Below are 24,026 nucleotides of genomic sequence, written 5' to 3' on the forward strand. Positions count from 1 at the left end.
AAAGAACAAGAGTGTTGCAGGAGGGGGGCTATGTGTAAGATAGGATTGAGGCATGGTCATGGAAAGATTTGAAGGGGAAGACAAGAACATTAAAGTCAAGGAGCTGGGGCACAGCATGGGGGTGACGAGAGCACAAATTGAGAAATTTGGATGGGTTATTGTTGTGTTGGGAAGAAACCATCAAGGGGACCTCCAGAGAAATCAGGTCTCAAACTACTAAAGTTGTAGATTAGTTCTGCACAAAGAAGGCAGTTTGTGTGGCATGGAGGCTGCAATCTTATAAAGATGGAATAAAATGCTGATGGTGCATCAGATGTGGAGGCTGAGCTTGGGGACAAGTAGTATCAAGATTCAGCACTTATGGGCTTAGGCTAAACTGTAATCAGAGAAATTGACAAAGTAAAGGCCAGTGTCACACGGGTGGCTTGCAGGGGACAAAGAGGATGGGCAGTTTTACCAACATTTAGTTGGAACAATATCCAGGATGCAAAAAAGTATTTAAAAAGTAAGTCAGAGGGTAGGAACCCTGTGGTGAGTAACTCACCGTCTGACTCTCCAAAGCCTGTCCACCATTGATAAGGCACAAGTGCAATGGTATACTCTCCACTTGTACAGTGCAGTGTGTACCATCTACAAGATGTACTGCAGCAACTCACCAAGGCTCCTTGGACAGCACTTTCCAAACCTATGGCCACTGCCATCTAGAAGGACAAGGGCGGCAGATTCATGGGAACACCACCACCTGGAAGTTCCCTTGCAAGCTATTCACCATCCTGACTTGGAACTATATTGCCGTTACTTCACTGTCACTGGATCAAATTTCTGGAATTCCCTTCCTTTATAGGACTGTGGGTTTACATAGATCATATGGACTGCAGTGGTTGAAGAAGGCAGCTCACCGCCACCTTTAGGGATGGCCTAGCCATCCTCGCCCACATCCCATGAATGATAACAAAGATTACCAAGCATCTTAAAACACCCAAGACTTTGAGAGCAGTCACTGTACACACACAGACAAATGCAGCATTGAATGCGTAAAAAGCCACGTCCTAGAATAATTAGTTAACCTGATTTTGCTGCTGGTGGATGAGGGAGGAATGCTGACCATTACATTAGGAAAACGATGTTCTTTGAAACTGCATGATAGCTTTTATGCCCACTGGAATAGGCAGAATGGGATCAAAGGAGGCAGAGGGGTGGAATTAAGCACCATCAGCATGAAAAACTGACTCCACAAGTCTAGACATCATCAAGGATTTGTACAAGTGAAGAGCAGTGGACTAACTATGGATCCTACATCAAGAATGGTAGAGGAATGAACGTGCTCCAACATTATATTTGATCTAGCTTTTGCTTCAGCATTGCCAATATACTTTAAGAGGTCAGTACACTAAAATATACAGGTCTCTTGGTTTTTCTACCTTCTTTCAATGCTTTCCGCTGACGGGTGCATGCAAGTTGAGCAATCACATTATTCACATGCACGTTGGATTTATACAAATTCATTATTTATGATTCATGAATCTAATCTCCCAATACACTAAAATGTACCTGTAGCAGCCAAGAATCGTCTACATTCCTAACACTTCAGCTCATGCCCCAACATCTACAACCAGATCATTAACTTAATAGTACAGAGCAATAGTCCCAACACCAATCACTGTAGAACATCACTGATGATTAGTGTCCAAACACATCCAAATCTACCTATAACAATTTTTTGTCTACATTCTGCTTGCTAGTTCTCAATCTTATTCAATATACGTTGCAACTTTTTCAGTCCTGATAATAATAATAATTGCTTATTTTCACAAATGAAGTTATTGTGAAAAGCCCCTAGACGCCACATTCCAGCACCTGTTCGGGGAGGTTGGTATGGAGATTGAACCCACGCTGCTGGCCTTGTTCTGCATTACAAGCCAGCTATTTAGCCCACTGTGCTAAACCAGCCACTACTTGAATACTTGGGATCATGACATTTCTGGATTATAGAACGTTGGGGTCCGGTTTAGCTCATTTGGCGAGACAGTTAGGCCAGAAGTGTGGATTCAATTCTCGTACTGGCTGAGGTTATTTGTGAATGCCTCGCCTTTTAAACCTTGCTCCTCACCCGATGTGTGGTGATCCTTAGGTTAAAGGACCACCAGTCAGCTTTCCCCCTCCAAAGGGGAAAGCAGCCTATGGTCATTTGGGACTGTGGTGACTTTACCGTTACTTTTAAGAACTTCAGAATGCCTAACCACAAATGAGAACACTATAAAACACTGTAGGTACAAATATTTCCCTGAAGCAGTATTGAAACATTATAAAGCAACATTAAAAATTGCTTTACTTATCCAAACACTGTATTTTTCACATTTCTGCTCTCAAAGCTGTTCCTATGCTGGGAGTTGCTTGGTTGTGCTCAAATAATTTCCAGACAACTGCTGTTTCCAAACAGATTTCCAGACTGGAGAATTAGACCACTTTTGCACAGAAGCGTCTTGTGCAGTACCTTATCAAAAGCTTTATTAAAATCTAAATGGGCAATGCATACCGTGCTTCCTTTATCCAATATCTTCATAACTTCTTCAAAAAGTACTCATAGATTTGTAATATATAACTTTTTTTTACAGCCATGTTGTGTATCTCTAACATGCCTTCCACTATCCATGAAATCTTATTGCATCGCTAAAAATTCAAAGAATTCCTACAGTGCAGAAGGCCATTCGGTCGTTCGAGTTAGCACCGACCCGCAAGAGCACCCTACCTAGGTCCACACCACCATCCTAATCTTCACCATCCTAATCTTCTCCTTAACCCCACCTAATCTTCACATCATTGGATCCTTGGGGCAATTTTATCCTGGCCAATCTACCTTAGCTGCATATCTTGGGACTGTGGGAGGAAACCGGAACACCCGGAGGAAACCTATGCAGACACAGGGAGAAAGTGCAAACTCCACACAGTCACCCAAGGTCGGAATTAAACCTGGGTCCTGGCGCTGTAATGCAGTAGTGCTAACCACTGTGCCGTCTTTATTAGTGTCACAAGTATGCTTACATTAACACTGCAATGAAGTTACTGTGAAAATCACTAAGGCGCCTATTCGGGTACACAGAGGGAGAGTTCAGAATGTTCAAATCACCAACAGCATGCTGACAGTTAGCTGGGCCCATCTTGTCACCTTTTTAAAAAAATGCTAACTATATTAGCCTCCTTCCAGTTTACAGAACAATCCTAGAGTTCAGTAAGCTATTAAAATGGTATAGCTGTATTGTTAAAATTACTCAATTCTTTAAAAAAAAATTTAGTGTACACAATTCATTTTTTTCCAATTAAGGGCCAATTTAGAGTGCTCAATCCACCTACCCTGCACATCTTTGGGTTGTGGGGCGAAACCCAGCAAACACGGAGAGAATGTGCAAACTCCACACGGACAGTGACCCAGAGCCGGGATCGAATCTGGGACCTCGGCACCGTGAGGCAGCGGACTGCGCCACAAAATTACTCAATTCTGATAGTCAACTATCATACTCCAAGAGTAACGTTTCCACCATACCCACCGAATCCTTTGTAGCTGTTCCTTAAATATCCTTCAATGTCAAATATAGTCTTTGACACCTCTAACTTTTCCCTATTACTTCCACAACCCTTTGCTATCCTTTTTCATTAGTTTGTTAGTTAATTGAATAGGTGCCTCGGTTTCGTTATCCTGTTTACTCAGCTGTTTAGTACAGTATTTGTTTACAACTTGCACTTATATATCACCATGAATGTCATAAAAGGTCATACAGAACGATTTCTGTCTCCATCTCTCATCTGCCTACTTTGAATGATTTAATCCAGTCTACTTCCTATCTGTTTTAACTACATATTTAGACTCTGTGTAACAACAAAGGTCAGTAATGCAATCTTTAAATATATCTTTAAAAAAAAAAGTAAGGTTAAGGGGGGGGTTGTTGGGTTACGGGTATAGGGTGGATACGTGAGTTTGAGTAGGGTGATCATGGCTCGGCACAACATTGAGGGCCGAAGGGCCTGTTCTGTGCTGTACTGTTCTATGTTCTATCTACACTATACCCATGCTGAACTAATTTAAATGTTTTCTGAAATCAAGGGTAACACCTTATCAGCCTTTGTGTTTCCAGACGTTTAGAATGAAGCCATCCCGTCGAAACAATCTACTTGTCCATTGAACACATCTCAACTGTCAATGAAGTAGAGCTTTCTATAAATATCTCAAAGCCAGGTGTTAAATCCAAGACATGGCTGTTCCTCTCCAGCGATCTGGATCCTGACCAATTCCATCTCAATACAGTGGGCAGGTTCTTTACCCCAAAATAGCATGTACCAGGATACAAGAGAAAAATGAGGCGAGTAAATGCAGTAGTTAAATAGAGGGATGGATTTTTCTGAAGAAGGAATGTGAGGGACAGTTTTAAATAGATGCAGGCCTTGTTAGATGATATGGAAAGGCTAATGAGGTCAGGAAAAATGGGCTACGGATAGGAATCATGATAGACGTGGGGCAGAATCACAATTTTACAGCACAGAAAGCCGCCATTTGGGTGGCCGTGTCTGCACCTGCTCACCAAATGAGCAACGCACCCTGCGCCATTTCCCAGTTTCTCCTGTAACCTTAAACATTCTTCCTTTCCAGGTGATAACACAATTTCCTCTTACTGTACAATCTTCATGTAACATCACCACTTATCTATATTACCTGCAATAGCACCTTGAAACAAGCAAATCCTGAACACTATACAAGCATTATGCAGCTACCCATCTTAAAGCTGTCAGGTGAGATATGCTTCATGGATGAGATGAGGAAGCTTTGGAGTAAGATGGGGCACGGACTCAGTTGGTAGCAAGTTTAGAAAATAAGTGCCATAGCAGCTTAAAAGAATGATTTAACTGATTTAAGACAAAGTAGTGCAATAGCTCTCTGAATATGGTGTTCCAAGCCGAGAATAGAGGATGGGTGGGAGGAGGTCATAAGAGATTGTTAGCTGTGGAAGAAATAATTTTGGAGCTGTTGATACTATCCAGGATGATCTTAAAGTATTCTAGGAAGGGGCTGATTTAGCTCATTGGGCTAAATCGCTGGCTTTTAAAGCAGACCAAGCAGGCCAGCAGCACGGTTCGATTCCCGTATCAGCCTCCCCGGACAGGCGCCGGAATGTGGCGACTAGGGGCTTTTCACAGTAACTTCATTGAAGCCTACTCGTGACAATAAGCGATTTTCATTTCATTTCATTTTTCATTTGGATGTGGTTTATAGTTCCAGGATAGGGGCAGCACGGTGGCCTAGTGGTTAGCACAGCTGCCTCACGGCACTGAGGTCCCAGGTTCGATCCCGGCTCTGGGTCACAGTCCGTGTGGAGTTTGCACATTCTCCCCGTGTCTGCGTGGGTTTCGCCCCACAACCCAAAAATGTGCAGAGTAGGTGGATTGGCCACACTAAATTGCCCCTTAATTGGAAAAATAATTGGGTAATCTAAATTTTAAAAAAAAGTTTTAAAAAAAATAGTTCCAGGATAGAGTTGATTATGGTCAAGCACAAGAGCCAATGCTTTTTAATCTCATCTTGCTTTTCATTTTCTAAATTAATAATCGATGGCAATGGACCAAGACTCATAATGCAGAAACCAAAAAGATTGAAATAAATAAGAAAATCAGAAAATAATAATTTGGTGGTACCAAGCTTAGTTTTGAAACAGTTAAGCAGCATTGTGAAGTTCAATAGGTTTGGGGTCCTGAGAAAGACTGAGACCATCGTAAAAGGAGAAATTTTATAAAGAGCTAGAACCCTATCCAAGCTCGACAATTAATTTGGAATAAATTCTGGACTGAGATGCCATGTATATTTATTCTCAAACAGTTGAATATTATCATTATTTCCACCCTGTCATCTCAAAATGATAATGGCAAGAATAGAAACCAATTGCTATCATGGAATTTACAGTGCAGAAGGAAGCCATTCAGCGCATCAACTCTTGGAAAGAGCACCCTACTTAAACCCACACTTCCACCTATCTCCGTAACCCAGTTACACCACCTAACCTGTTTGAACAGTATGGGGCAATTTAGCATGGCCAATCCACCTCACCTACACACTTTGGACTGTGGGAGGAAACCAGAGCACCCGGAGGAAACCCACACAGACACGAAGAGAAAGTGCAAACTCCATAGACAGTCACCCAAGGCCGGAATTGAACTTGGGACCCTGGAGCTGTGAGGCAGCAGTGCTAACTGCTGTGCCGCCCAAATTGTGGGGAAGAGCCATAATTAGCAGCCATCAATAGAAGATTGTCACCAAGAAATCCAATAGGAAAGTCAGAAGAAACATTTTTACCCAGAGTGGTGAGAATGTAGATCTCACAACCACAGGGAAAGCTTTAAGCGAATAATATAGATGCATTTAAGGTGAGGCTGGACAAGGGAATGAGTGAGAAAAGAATACAAGGCTACAAAAGTAATTTAAATTTCCAAAGATGGTTGGTGGTACAATTGCATGGAATGATTGGGCTGAATGGCCTGTTTCAGTGCCATATATCCTGTGTAGATAACAAATTTGCAGCATAAACTCTTCTGCCAATGTTTAGCACAGCAGGACACCCAGCTTTAAAACTAACAATTTTACTGCATCTAAATCAGCAACCTACTGTGTAATATGGGCATAATTTCAGGAATAGTCAGTGCATGAATCTGTGGCAAATTTGAAATGTCCTCGTATTAACAGGCTAACAGTTAGTATTTTAAATGATTTTGGCAAGTTATTCTTCACAGCTGGGAGGGGTCCTTGCAGTGCAAATGTCCACCAGTTAACGGAACACAAACACCTCGCAGCTGGAGCAGAATGCGGGAAAATGTAATCTTGTCCACTTTGGCAGAAATACATTTTTTAAAAACTGCATTTTTAAAAATGGAGACATGACTGAACTCAGTGGTACAGAGGGATCAGGGTGCCTGGTACGTGAATCACAAAATATTGGTGTGCAGGCACAGCAAGTGATTAAGGCGGCAAAAGGAAATATGATGGAATATAAAAGGCGGCATATTTTGCTACTATTGTACAGGGCATTGGCGAGACCACATGCAGTTTTGGTCTCCTTATTTAAGGAGATATTTGTATTCGAAACAGCTCAGGGAAGGTTTCCTTGACTGATTAATGGGATGTGAGGGTTATCCTATAAGGAAAGGTTGGCCTTAATGCCAAGTAATCTTGAAGCCTATTCCCATAACTGAAAGTACTAATGGCCTCGAAGTGGACTCGTCATGTATGGATTTTATTGGCATGGCCATCCTTATCCATATCAAGTAACCTGGCTTACTACCAACTCCCCATTTGTTTTATAAACCTTAATCAAAGCCTGTATTTCTCCAAGTTATCTTGTAGCCTATTCTCATAACAGAGTACCAAAAATTAAAATTACACGGTTTGCTCTTACCCAAAGACTTGTCTTTAAGAAGAAAGGAGAAGAAAATGGAGCCCAATAAATCTTATATGGGCTTCAGAAGCATGGTCCTAGTTTATATTCGATAGTCTGAGCATTACATTATAAAACTATTTAAGGGGCATCTTGACAAATACATGAATACGGTGGGAATAGAGGGATGCGGATCCAGGAAGTGTAGAAGATTTTAGTTTAGACGTGCAGCATGGTCAGCGCGGGCTTGGAGGGTCGAAGGGCCTGTTCCTGTGCTGTACTTTTCTTTGTTCTTTGTTCTATATTTGCTAATCGACTATTAGCCCTAGATCACTTTTTTATCAGTTAGCTTTAACCATGCATGGTATGAACATATAAAGGAAAACATAAAAAATTGCTCTATCGAGGTCCACCCATCCAGACATTGATGTAAGTAGATTAAACATCAACATAACCAACAAATATATATACATAAATGAAAAAAAAACACTAGGCCACTTTAGGGAAGGAAAGAAAACTTGAAAAATTCCTGCCCCACCAGCCCTTCCCCGGAATGTAATCAATCAAACGTCAGGAGATGCATTAGTGGATAACGCTGTTGCTCCCACCTAACTTTAAAAAATCAAAGCACCATCGAGATCAAATTTGATTAACAGCCTTTAGTTTATGTGATTTCATATAGGTACCTATCCAAAGTATTGTCCCATAACCCTACAACATCTAACTTCAACCCCAATATATTCCCCACCCATTCAGTACTTTATCCACACTTCTTGAAAGCAAAAGTGCAAATTATCAGTCAGATCATCTTCATCCGCCATTCTGATGACAGCTTTAAAATCAACCAGGTTGGTGGCGTAGGTCCAAGGCTGCTTCAAAACAACGCACAATGACTATAATCACCAACCTTTACAAGTGACCAAAAATCACACTCTACATAATGCATTCCAAAATCATTTGTCCTGAAGTACAATTTACAGACCTCAACCGATTCAGGGTTACGAATCTTTCCTTTCTAAAAAAATAACAGAAACTTGAGCTACTCTCCAATCCGTGGGGAGGAAGGGGCAAGACATTGAGTGGAGAGTCTATGCTCTTGCCGTGCACTTCTCATAATTTGACAGTACTGGGAGGATGCAAGCCAGAAGAACTGAAGGAAGGCAGGACTAAAACAACTTCTCAGAGCATTTGGTATACTGATTTTTTATTGCAGTAGCTTATGTAAACTCCTATCAGTAACAGGAGCTGCGGCACCTCAGTTTTGCATCTCCCAGTTCTTCACTATATACAGCAGAGAGTGTTCCAAAAGATTCTACTTCTTTTTCATTTGCTCATTAACAAGAAGAATTATAAAGTCAAGTATTATGTAAAAAAAGGACAGAATATATGGTCTTGAAATAGAAATTGAATTACATCTCTGTGCCCTGGTCTGATTACCAAATCTGAAGACACCCAATCTCTATTCCAATAGTGAATAATATATTTTCAAAATTTAAATAGAGATGTCAAAAAAAATCAGCTTTTGACATGAGCACTTAGTGCTATATTGCAACATTATGCAGCCTTGTAACTTAATTTTTTTGCACTAAATTCTCACTTTGCTGGGCTTTTGTGAAAAGAGTAATGATCTATTATTCAAGACAATCAAAATTCTGGGAACAAAAACCAGGAATATTTAACAATACTAATCTTAAATCACCAACTGCTGAATCAGTGTACCTCATGTCAATTTGTTGACATTCAATACCTCATTTTCCCCCCCAATACACTTATCTCATGCTAGATTCAACAAATGAATTCTAAATAACATAAAATAATGACTGCATTTTGTTTGCAATTTTTCATGGTAGCTCACTCAATAGGATCACAGAACTGTAGAACTCCTGCAGATATTACACACGAGGTTTAGAATATATTTTTGGTGGTAAATGTTCTCAGTAAAATGAAAAAAACTACGAGACTCAAAAAAGGCAGGTGGGTCAGTTTTACTCCCAACCCCTATCACTAATGGAAGGGTGGAGGTGAGGGAAATCTGATTAGATTGTTTGTTTTGTGAATACGACGTGTGTAGCCAAAGACAGTTTCCTCATCACCCACTTCATTGGTGCAGATCACTTCAAGGTGAGAAGTGACAAAACTAATTTAGTAACTAAGGTTCATGGTGAAATTACATTGAATGTCTGGATTTTACCAATAGATGAAAAACATCAGACTTGGGGTTCTGAATCTGCTAATAGTGCATCATAATAAGCAAGATTCAATTCAATATCAAGACAGTTACATGCAATTATCTATTAAGCCATGACAATTTAACAAGTCATTGCTTGGATTTAACTCCAAGATTATTGGCTTAACGTTAGTTACCTGGAATCTTTAGTCCTGAATGACTTAATCCTTAACCTGCCAATCATTAAGTGTATCTAGTTTAAGGAATGAGTTTCAAAATACACAGAAATTAGATTTTGGATCCAAGCAGCAAGTTCTACAGTTGCCATGACCTTGTTTTTTCAATAAACTTTCAGCATTGTAGACTTCAGCCAAGTAGTTGTGTAGGAAAACAGGATTTGTGTAATAACAAAAAAATCCTGGAATCTCTAAGCAGTTTTTTTAGATTTCCAGCATCCACAGTATTGTTTCTGTACAGGATTGTGTAGTTATTTTCACTAACTTGGATTACAAGATTTAGCTGGCGCCTTTCACCCATTATGTGAATAATGGAAATACCTATTAATTATGAACTCGCACAAATGGGAAATTCCATTGCTTACCAGCAAACAAATGTAAAGATCCCAAAAAATCTTGTAATCTAATTGGTTTTAAATAAGGTTTTCAAAGAAAACTGACTTATTTTCTGATTTTTTAATGCACTTTGACAATCAAATGTATCGTTCGAACATCTCCATGTTTCCTCTGTAAATTAGGAAAAGTGATTAATCAAGACAAAAGTTATCCCTCGTCAGAAACCACTATAGTTGTAGTTTACCATTTACTTTGTATTACATCCAAGTAATGTAACTTGGGAATTATTAGATTGCCTTCACTAGTGACAGACAGATGGAGTTATGGTGACTTTAAAAGAGGGACTCTCACCACTTCAGCTGTGTGTTAATTTAGTTCCCTCATACCGTTGGTAACTCCTCTCCAAGCCATTTCCCCCCGATGTCTTCAGCACTCACTGTTTAAACAAAGATTTAGAAAGACAAAAGAAATACAGAAAAAAATCAAAGGGATATCAAAGCTGGTCCTAATCCTTGCTAACTGGCTGATATCAAATTTTTTAAGGGTCCTAAGGATGAGATAGTCTTTATGTTTGATCAGAGTAGTGTTGCAGAAAGTTGCAAGATTAACATCAGAGAAAAGAAATAATAGCAAATCCTCCACGTGGTTATATATTTCACAAGTGTAAGAAATTTGACAGCATCTTCATCACAGACATAATGTTGACGACTGGACAACGTGGACAAGCAGATTGCAATTATCATGAATCCAATGATCAATTCCACCCATAAAACTGCTCAAGGGCACTTCAGACACAATGCATGTATTTTACGCACTCAAGATATCTTTTTCCCCCCTGCCAGAGCAGCTCCCAATGACCAGCCTATCCTGTGTCACAGGTGTGATGCGAACAGAGGAGCTTTATTACTAATGGGACCACTGGGAAACAAAGTAAAACAGGAACTGCACACCAAGATATTAACTTCTAAATTTGTTAGCAAGGAAACACACGGCTCCGAGGACCCGGGTTTGATCCTGGCCATTGTCCGTGTGGAGTTTGCACATTCTCCCCGTGTCTGCACGGGTCTCACCCCCACAACCCAAAAAGATGTGCAGAGTAGGTGAATTGGCCACACTAAATTGCCGCTTAATGAGAAAAAGAAAATAATTGAATACTTTCAATTTATTAAAAACTCATGAATCCGTTTCATGTAAGAATGATGCAATTCCAGAAATAATTTCAGATTTCCAGTGTTCCCAGATTCAATGTAGAGATCGCCAATAAGCTGGAGTTTTTAAATCCATGGCCGACATGCGAATGCAATGAAGGATGTAGTGAAACAGATCAAGGAGTCTCTCTCTCCCCCTCCTCCTTTTATTGGGGGCTTTGATCCCCCATCACACACAGGCCAAGACCCGGCCTCGCGATCCTCCCATTGGCTGAGCGAGCAGAGACAAGTCCCACCCACCCCAGCAGCCGCAGTCACCAATTGGCTCACGTCACCTCGGGCAATGACCAATCCCGACGCCCGCTGGCCGACCCGCCTCCCTCCGCTCCACAGATTGGCCAGCCCCGCGGCCTGTCCCAGGGCGCGCGCTCCACATTGGCCGAGGCCGCCGCCGCTCCGGGGAGTGGCCGTCACTGATTGGTCAGGGCGCGCCCGTCAATCACTCTCGCCCCACCCCCCCCAGCCGGGCGGGCGCTCGGGCTTCGTCCACCATATTGGCCGGATTCGCCACAGCCGACATGTTACCTCGATTCACAAGGGGGGAAAACATCGACACTATAAATTTTCAACGAGTGAAGGATAAGGTTCGCCATGATCGCGCTTACCGTCCCTGGATGTCCCCATGAGCTGGTCGAGCATGGCTCGCATTTGGGCCTGTGCCGACATCTTTCCGGCTTTGGAGAGGATCCGACGCACTTTTTTTTGTCGAAGAAAAAGCAGCAGGCACGGTTATCAGTTGCTAAAGCTATCCGATTCGCCACAGAGAACGATCGGGTTTTTAAAACATCCGAAGCCGCCGGTTCGCATCGAGGGCGATTTGTTTTCCGCCTCAGATTTTCTTTCCCCCCCCCTTCTTGTTTTGCTCGAGCGCAGCGCCCTCGTCTCGAGCCGCCCGGCCGGAACTGACGTCACGGCCAACGGCCCCGGCTCGTGACGGGGGCTCGACCAAGTTCAAAACTGGGGGGGGGGGAGGGGAAGGAATGGAACATTCCAACCTCTTCAGCCAAGGATCCCATTGCACTTCCAACATTTTCTTTTTTTTTTACATGTGTTTCATTTACCTGGGGTGGGGGTGGGGGTACAACCCAAAGTGGCATCTGCCGAGTTTATGGGCTAGCCAAGTTATTTTTTCCTTCCCCAATTAAGGGGCAATTTATCATGGCCAATCCACCTGCCCTGGTGACTTAGAACATAGAACAGAACAGGCCCTTCGGCCCTCAATGTTGTGCCGAGCAATGATCACCCTACTCAAGCCAACGTATCCACCCTATACCCGTAACCAACCAACCCTCCCTCCCTATTTTTAGGACACTAAGGGCAATTTATCACGGCCAATCCACCTAACCCGCACATCTTTGGAGTGTGGGAGGAAACCGGAGCACCCGGAGGAAACCCACGCACACACGGGGAGGACATGCATAGAACATAGAACAGTACAGCACAGAACAGGCCCTTCGGCCCTCGATGTTGTGCCGAGCAATGATCACCCTACTCAAACCCACGTATCCACCCTATACCCGTAACCCAACAACCCAACCACTTAAACTTGCTGTTTTTTAGGACACTACGGGCAATTTAGCATGGCCAATCCACCTAACCCGCACATCTTTGGACTGTGGGAGGAAACCGGAGCACCCGGAGGAAACCCACGCACACAAGGGGAGGATGTGCAGACGCCACACAGACAGTGACCCAGCCGGGAATCGAACCTGGGACCCTGGAGCTGTGAAGCATTTATGCTAACCACCATGCTACTGTGCTGCCCCTACTTGTGGGGTGAAACCTACGCAGACACAGGGAGAATGTGCAAATCCCACACGGACAGTGACCCAGGGCCGGGATCAAACCCGGGTCCTCGGCGCCGGGAGGCTATTTTAAAAATAAATTTTGAGTACCCAATTTTTTCCCCAATACATTAGCACTTTAGCGTGGCCAATCCACCTGCCTTGCACATCTTTGGGTTGTGTGGGGGTGAGACCCACGCAGACACACGGGGAGAATGTTTAAACTTAGGGGCTGATTTAGCACGTTAATTCCTCTGCACCATTCTTGATGTACTGGTTTAGCACAGCGGGCTAAACAGCTGGCTTGTAATGCAGAACGAGGCAGCAGAGCGGCTTCAATTCCCGTACCGGCCTCCCCGAACAGGCGGCAGAATGTGGCGACTAGGGGCTTTTCCCAGTAACTTCATTGAAGCCTACTTGTGACAATAAGCGATTATTTATTTAACTCCCCACAGACATTGACCCTGGTTATCATAGTTATCATAGAATTTGCAGTGCAGAAGGAGGCCATTCGGTCCATCGAGTCTGCACCGGCTCTTGGAAAGACCACCCTACCCAATGTCAACACCCTATCCCCATAACCCAGTAACCCCACCCAACACTAAAGGCAATTTTGGACACTTAGGGCAATTTAGCATGGTCAATCCACCTAACCTGCACATCTTTGGACTGTGGGAGGAAACCGGAGCACCCGGAGGAAACCCACGCAGACACGGGGAGGACGTGCAGACTCCGAACAGACAGTGACCCAGCCGGGAATCGAACCTGGGACCCTGGCGCTGTGAAGCAATTGTGCTAACCACTATGCTGCCGTGCGGGCCACTGTGCCCCGAGGCTAGCCAGGTTAAAGGGACATGGAATTTGTGACTGGTAAACAAACTCAAAATCTACCCAGCCAAGTCGTGCTCCAGCCAACTTTCCAAAGGAACTTCACACCAGGGATGGTTGGAATTATCGAGGATAACAGATTCCCTTGCAGATGCTTGCAAGGAGCCTCAGGGGGGATGTGCTCAAGTCTTTGCAGTACATTTGCTCCCAGGAAATTCTTTTGAAATTGTAATAGGCAGCCTGGCAGAGCAGTGGTTACCGCTGCTGCCTCACAGCGTTGGGTTCAATTCCCACCTTGGGTGACTGTGGAGTTTGCACGTTCTCCCCCATGTCTGCGAGGGGTGCTCCAATTTCCTCCCACAGTCCAAAGATCAGAACATAGGAATTAGGAGCCAGAAGTAGGCAATTAAGCCCTTCAAACCTGCTCCTCCATTCAATCAGATCATAGCTGATCTCTTCCTCATCTCAAATCCACATCCCTACCTGTTCCCCATATCCCTTTAAATCAGAAATATATCTCTCTTTCGTGAAACCATTTAATGACTCAGATTCCACAGCATTATAGGGCAGTGAATTCCATAGATTCACCACCCTCTGCATGTGCAATACTAAAAAAACTGCCCCTTAGTGTCCAAAAATGTGGTTAGGTTGGTTTACGGGCAGGGATGTGCGCCTAGGGTGGGAGCTCTTTCAGAGGAGCCAAATGGCCTTCTTCTGCACTTTAGGGATTACAGGATTAAATAAAGTTTGACAACCAATTTTTGTTTGACAGCGTGGTTGGTGACAGTGATATTTTCCAGGCTGGTATCTAAACAATACCAATACCCTATCGTAAATGCCTGAAATATTTCTAAATTGCGCAATGTAAGTCGTGTTGAAGGAGCAACATTTTGGCTGGGGAGTGGAGGAAGTAGTGAGAAATAGGGTTGACAACTGTGATTAAATGTATTCCTGGATTTTCCATCACATCATTTGCATCCCTCACTCCAATCATCAGTCGACAAACACATCCGTCCTCGTGACTTACTTCCCTTCTACAGCAATTGAAAGCCAAAAAAAAGAGTCATTACCCATTTGGTTGATGTTTGACTGTCACCCAAACAGTTTTTCCCCCACCCATTTTCAATCTTTCTATCTGGTAAAGTGAACTATTCAGAGAAAATGACAGGAAAAAATATTTTAATATGTTTTTAATAATTTTTCTCCAGGGTTGAACACAACCGTGTCTTGGATACCGATCTTCAATTCCTGGAGACTCCTGGCTTTTTCCATAGAATCCCTACAGTGCAGAAGGAGGCCATTTGGCTCATTAAGTCCGTAGCGATCCTCCGAAAGAGCACTCCGAAAATGGTGGTTTCGCTCGGGCTAGACAGCTGGTTGTGATGCAGAACAAGGCCAGAAGCACCGGTTCAATTCCCGTACCAGCTTACCCGAACAGGCAGTGGAATGTGGCCACTTGGGTAACTTCATACTTGTGACAATAAAAGGTTATTATTATTCTACCTAGGCCCATTGCCCCGCCCACTCCCCATAACCTGGTGCATTGATCATGGCCAATCCACCTGCACATATTTGGACTGTGGGAGGAAACCCATGCAGACACAGGGAGAAGGTGCAGACTCCACACAGTCTGGGGGGATGGCAACCTGGGAAGATCAAAGAGGAGAAGACGGGAGAGTGGGGTAGGGAGCTTGGAAGGTGAGGTGAGAGGGGTAAGGAGGGGTGAAGGACAGACGGAGGAAGTGGAGTGAGGGATGGAGACAGATGACAAAGCAAGGGAAGAGGTGATGGTGTAAGACAGGTGAAGGGATGTATGAGCGAGAGGAGTAGGAGGAAGATGGATGGAGTGAGCTGAGGGGTGGGTGGGTGAGCTGGGAGGGAGGGAGTGAGGGGTCGCAGAGTGAGAACAGAAAGAGTCAAGAGGTAGATAAGTTCCTGACCGGGGGTGAGCAAAAGTTCTATGGTGGGTAAATGGGGTTCAGGGAGATTGTGAGAAACTGGACAAGGACTTTCTCATTTCTTTTCCCTGTTGTTTATCACGGTTTCTCCTCAACAAGCCGTTTTCCACGTGGCCTGTAAGTGCTTAGAAAATTATCCCTTCATTTATCACGGTAAATAGCACGGTAGCAATGGGCAGCACGGTAGCATTGTGGATAGCACAAATGCTTCACAGTGCCAGGGTCCCAGGTTTGATTCCGGCTTGGGTCGCTGTCTGTGTGGAGTCTGCACATCCTCCCCGTGTGTGCGTGGGTTTCCCCCGGGTGCTCCGGTTTCCTCCCACAGTCCACAGATGTGCAGGTTAGGTGGACTGGCCATGATAAATTGCCCTCATGGTCCAAATTGCCCCTTAGTGTTGGGTGGGGTTTCTGGGTTATGGGGATAGGGTGGAGATATGGGCTTGGGTCGGGTGCTCTTTCTAAGAGCCAGTGCAGACTCGATGGGCCGAATAGCCTCCTTCTGCACTGTAAATTCTATGAAATCTGATCCGGGTTGAGGCATCGCTGGCTAGGTTTCGCTTGGTGCAATGGCAGGGAAATGAGCACTTGTGCCGTCACTGCCTCCCAAATGAAGCTGCAGCCTCCTTGCACAGTCAATGGCTCTGCAATGCACCAGCACTTAATTTGTAAGACATTTTACGGGACTTCAGTTCAGCGTGGGATTAGAGAACTGAGGAAATTTGGCATGTCAGCTACGACCCTCACCAACTTCTACAGATGCACCATAGAAAGCATTCTTTCTGGTTGTATCACAGCTTGGTATGAGCCTGCTCTGCCCAAGACCACAGGTAGTGATGGGCAAGCTAATGGGGCTAAAGGTAGACAAGTCTCCTGGCCCTGATGGAATGCATCCCAGAGTGCTAAAAGAGATGGCTAGGGAAATTGCAGATGCACTAGTGATAATTTACCGAAATTCACTAGACTCTGGGGTGGTCCCGGTGGATTGGAAATTAGCAAACGTGACGCCACTGTTTAAAAAAGGAGGTAGGCAGAAAGCAGGAAATTATAGGCCAGTGAGCTTAACTTCGATAGTAGGGACGATGCTGGAATCTATCATCAAGGAAGAAATTGCGAGGCATCTGGATAGAAATTGTCCCATTGGGCAGACGGAGCATGGGTTCGTAAAGGGCAGGTCGTGCCTAACTAATTTAGTGGAATTTTTTGAGGACATTACCAGTGCAGTAGATAACGGGGAGCCGATGGATGTGGTATATCTGGATTTCCAGAAAGCCTTTGACAAGGTGCCACACAAAAGGTTGCTGCATAAGATAAAGATGCATGGCATTAAGGGTAAAGTAGTAGCATGGATAGAGGATTGGTTAATTAATAGAAAGCAAAGAGTTGGGATTAATGGGTGTTTCTCTGGTTGGCAATCAGTAGCTAGTGATGTCCCTCAGGGATCCGTGTTGGGCCCACAATTGTTCACAATTTACATAGATGATTTGGAGTTGGGGACCAAGGGCAATGTGTCCAAGTTTGCAGATGACACTAAGATGAGTGGTAAAGCGAAAAGTGCAGAGGATACTGGAAGTCTGCAGAGGGATTTGGATAGGTTAAGTGAATGGGCTAGGGTCTGGCAGATGGAATACAATGTTGACAAATGTGAGGTTATCCATTTTGGTAGGAATAACAGCAACCTGATTATTATTTAACGATAAAATATTAAAGCATGCCGCTGTTCAGAGAGACTTGGGTGTGCTAGTGCATGAGTCACAGAAGGTTGGTTTACAAGTGCAACAGGTGATTAAGAAGGCAAATGGAATTTTGTCCTTCATTGCTAGAGGGATGGAGTTTAAGACTAGGGAGGTTATGTTGCAATTGTATAAGGTGTTAGTGCGGCCACACCTGGAGTATTGTGTTCAGTTTTGGTCTCCTTACTTGAGAAAGGACGTACTGGCGCTGGAGGGTGTGCAGAGGAGATTCACTAGGTTAATCCCAGAGCTGAAGGGGTTGGATTATGAGGAGAGGTTGAGTAGACTGGTACTGTGCTCATTGGAATTTAGAAGGATGAGGGGGGGATCTTATAGAAACATTTAAAATTATGAAGGGAATAGATAGGATAGATGCGGGCAGGTTGTTTCCACTGGCGGGTGACAGCAGAACTAGGGGACATAGCCTCAAAATAAGGGAAGTAGATTTAGGACTGAGTTTAGGAGGAACTTCTTCACCTCAAAGGGTTGTGAATCTATGGAATTCCTTGCCCAGTGAAGCAGTTGAGGCTCCTTCATTACATGTTTTTAAGGTAAAGATAGATAGTTTTTTGAAGAATAAAGGGATTAAGGGTTATGGTGTTCGGGCCGGAAAGTGGAGCTGAGTCCACAAAAGATCAGCCATGATCTCATTGAATGGCGGAGCAGGCTCGAGGGGCCAGATGGCCGACTCCTGCTCCTAGTTCTTATGTTCTTATGTAAACTACAAAAGGTCGTAAATGTAGTCCAGTCCATCATGCAAACCAGTCCACCCAACACTAAGGGCAATTTTGGACACTAAGGGCAATTTAGCATGGCCAATCCACCTAACCTGCACATCTTTGGACTGTGAGAGGAAACCGGAGCACCCGGAGGAAACCCACGCATGCAGATCTAATACCAAGACTCTCATCTCAAACTGCACCTCCAAATTAGGGAAAGGATTAATGCGAACTCTGAGACTGAGAAATGAAACTGCCAAATCCTTTGGGAGAGGAGAGAGAGCACATTTTGGTTTGGTCGGCATCACACCCATCTCTCTGCTTTCGATATTTTCCTGAAAATTGTTCAAATCACGGTAAGACCAGAGAACCTGCAGAAAGTAAGTTTCCTAAACCTGTTGGCATTGGGGGTTGCTCCTCGAGTTCCCATTCCCCAACCTGTCATTTCTCATATCACAGCAACGACCGATACCTGTTTGAAAGTCTCACATGGGACTTTCGCATGGTAACCTCATCATCAGTTGCGGATTTGAAGAATACTTGCATTTGTATGGCACTTTCAAGATATCTGAAAAATCTTTTCAGCTCTTTACAGGTGTAACAGGAAAAATCCGAGGTCCCAGGTTCGATCCCGGCGCCGGGTCACTGTCCGTGTGGAGTTTGCACATTCCCCCCGTGTCTGGGTGGGGGTGAGACCCTCAGGGTAGGTGGATTGGCCATGCTAAATTGCCCCTTAATTAGTAAAAAAAAAAGCTTTGTGTACTTTAAATTATAAAAAGGAAGAATCGTGGCCAGTCAGTGCGCACCAATGTCCCACGCAAAATGTGACAGGGCCAGACAATCTATTTTCGTGATGTCGGTTGAATATTGGTCCCCGTGAGAACACCCCTACTCTTCAAATTGTGCTGGGTGTCTGAGAGGGGGGCACACAGTGCGGTGGTGCAGTGGGTTAGCGCTGCTGCCTCACGGCGCCGAGGTCCCAGGTTCGATCCCGGCTCTGGGTCAGTGTCCGTGTGGAGTTTGCACATTCTCCCCGTGTTTGCGTGGATTTCGCCCCCACAACCCATCTTTGGATAGGGTAGGTGGGTTGGCCACGCTAAATTGTCCCTTAATTGGAAAAAATGAATTGGGTATTTTGTTTAAAGTATCTGAATGGAGGTACCCCGAAGAGTGCAGCACTTCTTCAGTACAACACTGGAATGCCTGCCTGGATTATGTCTCTGAAGTGGGACTTGAATTCAGAACTTCCGACTCAGAAGAGAGTGTGCCCACTTACAGGATCACAGCGGATGCTCTTTTGAGACAAGTACTTATTCAATATGCTCGTGCAGCAATTGATAGAAGAGAGCAGAAAAGGCCAGAAACGATCGAATGGAGCAGCGGCTTACAATGCAAATCTCTTGTTCTCTCGGAATATTTCTCTCTCGGCATCTCCTTTCTAATGCGTGTGAATTGATTTTGCTGAGTTGGTGAAGTGGCGGGAGTGGGGGGGGGGGGGGGGGGGGGTGCGCGGAGGCAGACTGATCTCATTATAAAAAAATGGAAAACAAACAGAAAATGCTGGGAATACTCAGCAGTTGAGCCAATATTTGTTGAGAGCGCACATTTAGTTAACATTTTAGGCCAATGACCTTACCTCAAATGTGATCTGATGAAACATTATTGACCGGAAATGTTAACTCCCAAGTTTTCCCAGCATTTTGTGGCTTTGTTTCAGATTTCCAGCATCCGTAGTATTTTATTTTTGACGTGGGGAGATGGGATCACCTGGCAGTGTTCGCAAAGTGGGTGGCCACGATTTAGGATCGCATTTTAAAAATAAATTTAGAGTACCCAATTCATTTTTCCAACTAAGGGGCAATTTAGCGCGGCCAATCCACCTACCCGGCACATCTTTGGGATGTGGGGGCAAAACCCACGCAGACACGGGGAGAATGTGCAAACTCCACACGGACAGTGACCCAGATCGAACCTGGGATCTCGGCGCCGTGAGGCAGCAGGGCTAACCCACTGCACCACCGTGCTGCCTTCGATTTAGGATCACTTTTAAGGAACAAACTGGTTTTAGAGTGAAAACTGGCATAACCACCACTAAATTTAGCCTTTTCACCCAGAGATAGGACCTTGTATGCTCAAAGATTTCATATCGCAGTATTCATTTTTTTTTCCAATTAAGGGGTAATTCAGCGTAGCCAATTCACCTACCCGGCACATCTTTGGCAGACACGAGGAGAATGTGCAAACTCCACACGGGCAGTGACCCAGGGCCGAGATTTGAACCCGGGTCCTCAGCGCCTTAGGCAGCAATGCTAACCACTGTGCCACGTGCCACCGTAATATCACAGTATTCATGAGTCAGAGGATGTGCCATTTGGTTTTTAAAAAAGGTTTGTTATTAACAGTGTGAGAGGAAGTGTGCAAATGTTTGATGTTGCTGGAATTTCAATGGTATTACAGTTTCACATTTGTCTTTGCAATGATTTCTCTGTCTCCTCTTCTCTATTTAATTATCTCATCTGCATTTATTTCCTTGGGGGTCTGGTTAACTAACCAGACGGCTAGCCTGTGGTTCAGAATAATGCCAATACCACAGGTTCGATTCCCGCCCTGGCTGAGCTGGACATGGGACCTGCCTCCTTGCCCTGCTCCTGATGGTGGAAGGCAGTGGCAAACCACCACAAAACAAAAGACTTCAACAGATCAACAAAAGTCCCGAGTGTACAGAACAGTTGTTGTCACCACACCCCTGTGACCTGGACTGTGCATCAGCAACATCTAGAAACGCCAGTGAAATCCCATCAGCAACGTCTCCGCTGCATTCTCTGGATTCTGTTGCAGGATTGCTGAATAAACGCTAGTGGACGACTTGAAGCCAGCTCCACAACCATATATGCAAAACTCCTGACAAATCAACTTTGATGGACTGGGCATTGTTTAGATGTGCAAATGGTATCTCGCCCACCAAGCCGCGGCACAGTGGTTAGCACTGCTGCATCTCAGTATCAGGGACCCGGGTTCAATTCCGGCCTCAGGAGACTGTTGGTTTCCTTTGGATGCTCCAGCTTCCTCCCGTAGACCAAAGATGTGCGGGTTAGATGGATTGGCCCTGATCAATGCGCGGGGTTACAGGAATAGGGCGATGGAGCAGGCCTAGGTACCTCGGTAGACCCTCTTTTGGAGGGTCTGTGCAGACTCGATGGGCCAAATGGCCTCCTCCTACACCGTTGGGATTCTAGGGAAGTGCTGTTTTCTTAACTCTCAAATGACCAACGTTCCCAGAAGCACAAAGAAAACGCTTCAAATACACTCAAACTCTTCTTGTACCCCGGCCCTATTGAGATTAATGACTGGAAGGAGCTTGCTACCAGTCGTTCAAAATGGCAACAGCATGTTGCATTTTTCATTTCATTTTCATTTCATTTCATGTCCATTACACATCACTCCTTGGGTCCAACATCTTAATGATGTAGAGCAACGGCAGAGAAGGAAAAAAAAAAGGATTTCGGGTCCCACTGCCTCATGGGATGATGTGGCCCATATTCCGAGAGTGGTTCAAGAATCAACCACTTTGTTACATGAGGATCTGTTACAGATCGCAACCCTGAATATCTGCATTCTCAAATTGAGTGATAGCTGGCGATGACGGTATTCCTTTTGTGGAAACTCGGCTCTGCAGGTGTGCTCATCATCTGGACCTTGGCCTCTGGATTGCACAATTAAAACATATTTTTGAAAACCAGTTTTACAAAGTATTCCTTGCTCAAAGGTCTGGATTGCCCTATCTAAACCTCATCACCTCTGTTTATTCATTCACGTATGTGGCTCTCATTGGCATGGTCAGCATTTACTGTCCTCAGATTTGGTAGGGAGCCATAAGACATAGGAACAGAATTAGGCCACTTGGCCTATCGAATCTGCTCCGCCGTTCAATAAATTCATGACTGATCTGATAATCCTCAACATCTGTGTTCTATTGCTGCTTTACCCCGTAACGTTGGATTCTCTTACTGATTAAAAATCTGTGGCAATGTCACTGGTCTAGAAACCCAGAGGTCCATGGCAGCTGATGGAATTTAACTTGAATTCATTAATAAATCTGGAAAATAAAACCAGTCTCAGTATTGAAACTATTACTGATTATTGTGAAAACCCATCTGGTTCATTACTGTTCCTCAGGGAAGGAAATCTGCTTGGTCTGGCCTACACGTGACTCCAGGCCTGCAACAGGTTGACTCTTAACTGCCCTCTGAAATGGCCGAGCAAGCTATTCAATTCAGATGGGCAACAAAAGCTGGCCTCAGCAGTGATGTCCACACATCAGGAAAGGAATAAAGAAAATTGCCTTTGAGAAAGTGGGATGGACAAGGTGAGCGGTACGCTAGACTATGTCTGAAAGCCAACCACATTGCTGTAGGTTTGGAGTAATAAAGAGGCCAGACCGAGTAAGTTCAGCAAATTTCAGTCCCTCACAGACTTCACTGAACCAGCTATTTTTTTAAAAAAACGAATCAGATATTTACGTGATCGCAATTATTTGAATTCCAGATTTAATTGCCTCAGTTTAAATTCTCCAGCTGCAAGGTAGTCTCTGGGTTATTAGTACCAGTCCAGTAACATTACTATGCTTTATGCCTTTAAGATGCTCCTGCAGGGCAGCACGGTGGCCTAGTGGTTAGCATTGCTGCCTACGGCGCTGAGGACCCGGGTTCGAATCCCGGTTCTGGGTCACTGTCCGTGTGGAGTTTGCACATTCTCCCCGTGTCTGCGTGGGTTTCACTCCCACAACCCAAACATGTGCAGGGTAGGTGGATTGGCCATGCTAAATTGCCATTGGAAAAAATAATTGGGTACCCTAAATTAAACAAACAAAAAAAATGCTCCTGCAAACCTCTATTTTTGACCAAACATCTGATCACTTGTCATAATCTGGCACAATATCCATTTTTGTCTCGATTATGTTCCTGTGAAGGACCTTTGACCACATTAAAGATGCTATGTAAATGCAGGTTATTGTCATGGTCCCTAATTTTTTGCTACATGTTTAAAAACAGCTGAGCGGGCCATTTTGATTAATAATAATAATCTTTATTACGTCACAAGTCGGCTTACATTAACATTGCAATTAAGTTAGTGAAAATTCCCTAGTCGCCACATTCCGGCGCCTGTTCAGGTACACTGAGGGAGATTTCAGAATGTCCAATTCACCGAACAAGCACGTCTTTAGGGACTTGTAGGAGGAAACCGGAGCACCCGGAGACAACCCACGCAGACACGGGGAAAACGTGCAGACTCCGCACAGACAGTGACCCAAGATGGAATTCGAACCTGGGTCCCTGGCACTGTGAATCAACAGTGCTAACCATTAATAATAATCGCTAATGGTCACAAGTAGGCTTCAATGAAGTTACTGTGAAAAGCCCCTAGTCGCCACATTCCGGCGCCTGTTTCGGGGAGGCTGGTACGGGAATTGAACCCGTGCTGCTAGCATTGTTCTGCATTACAAGACAGCTGTTTAGCCCACTGTACTAAACCAGCCCCTCATGCTGTCGTGACACATTATTTGCTACTTTATCAAACTATTCACTGTTTTGTCTGCTATAATTGGACAGCACAGTGCTTAACATTGATGTCTCAAGAGTGCCAGGGAC

At 44.3% G+C, this 24,026-nt stretch overlaps 1 protein-coding gene across 11 annotated transcripts in view; it reads right to left on the bottom strand.

Moving 5' to 3' along the window:
• LOC119956314 (putative RNA-binding protein Luc7-like 2) overlaps window positions 1-12,272 on the bottom strand; it is an 87,964-nt gene extending 75,692 nt beyond the window's left edge. For 5 of the 11 annotated variants that reach the window (XM_038783422.1, XM_038783432.1, XM_038783426.1 and 2 more), the window contains exon 1: window positions 11,965-12,271. In XM_038783422.1, the coding sequence (XP_038639350.1) occupies window positions 11,965-12,025 (61 nt within the window). In that variant the 5' untranslated portion in view covers window positions 12,026-12,271. Of the gene's footprint in view, window positions 1-10,502; window positions 10,588-11,964 lie in introns of all 11 variants that reach the window. The other 6 variants (XM_038783433.1, XM_038783427.1, XM_038783431.1 and 3 more) reach the window with 2 other exon arrangements.
• Between the last annotated feature and the right edge of the window lie 11,754 nt (window positions 12,273-24,026).

This window comes from Scyliorhinus canicula, chromosome 23, assembly GCF_902713615.1.
Source record: "Scyliorhinus canicula chromosome 23, sScyCan1.1, whole genome shotgun sequence".
Classification (NCBI taxonomy): Eukaryota; Metazoa; Chordata; class Chondrichthyes; order Carcharhiniformes; family Scyliorhinidae; genus Scyliorhinus; species Scyliorhinus canicula.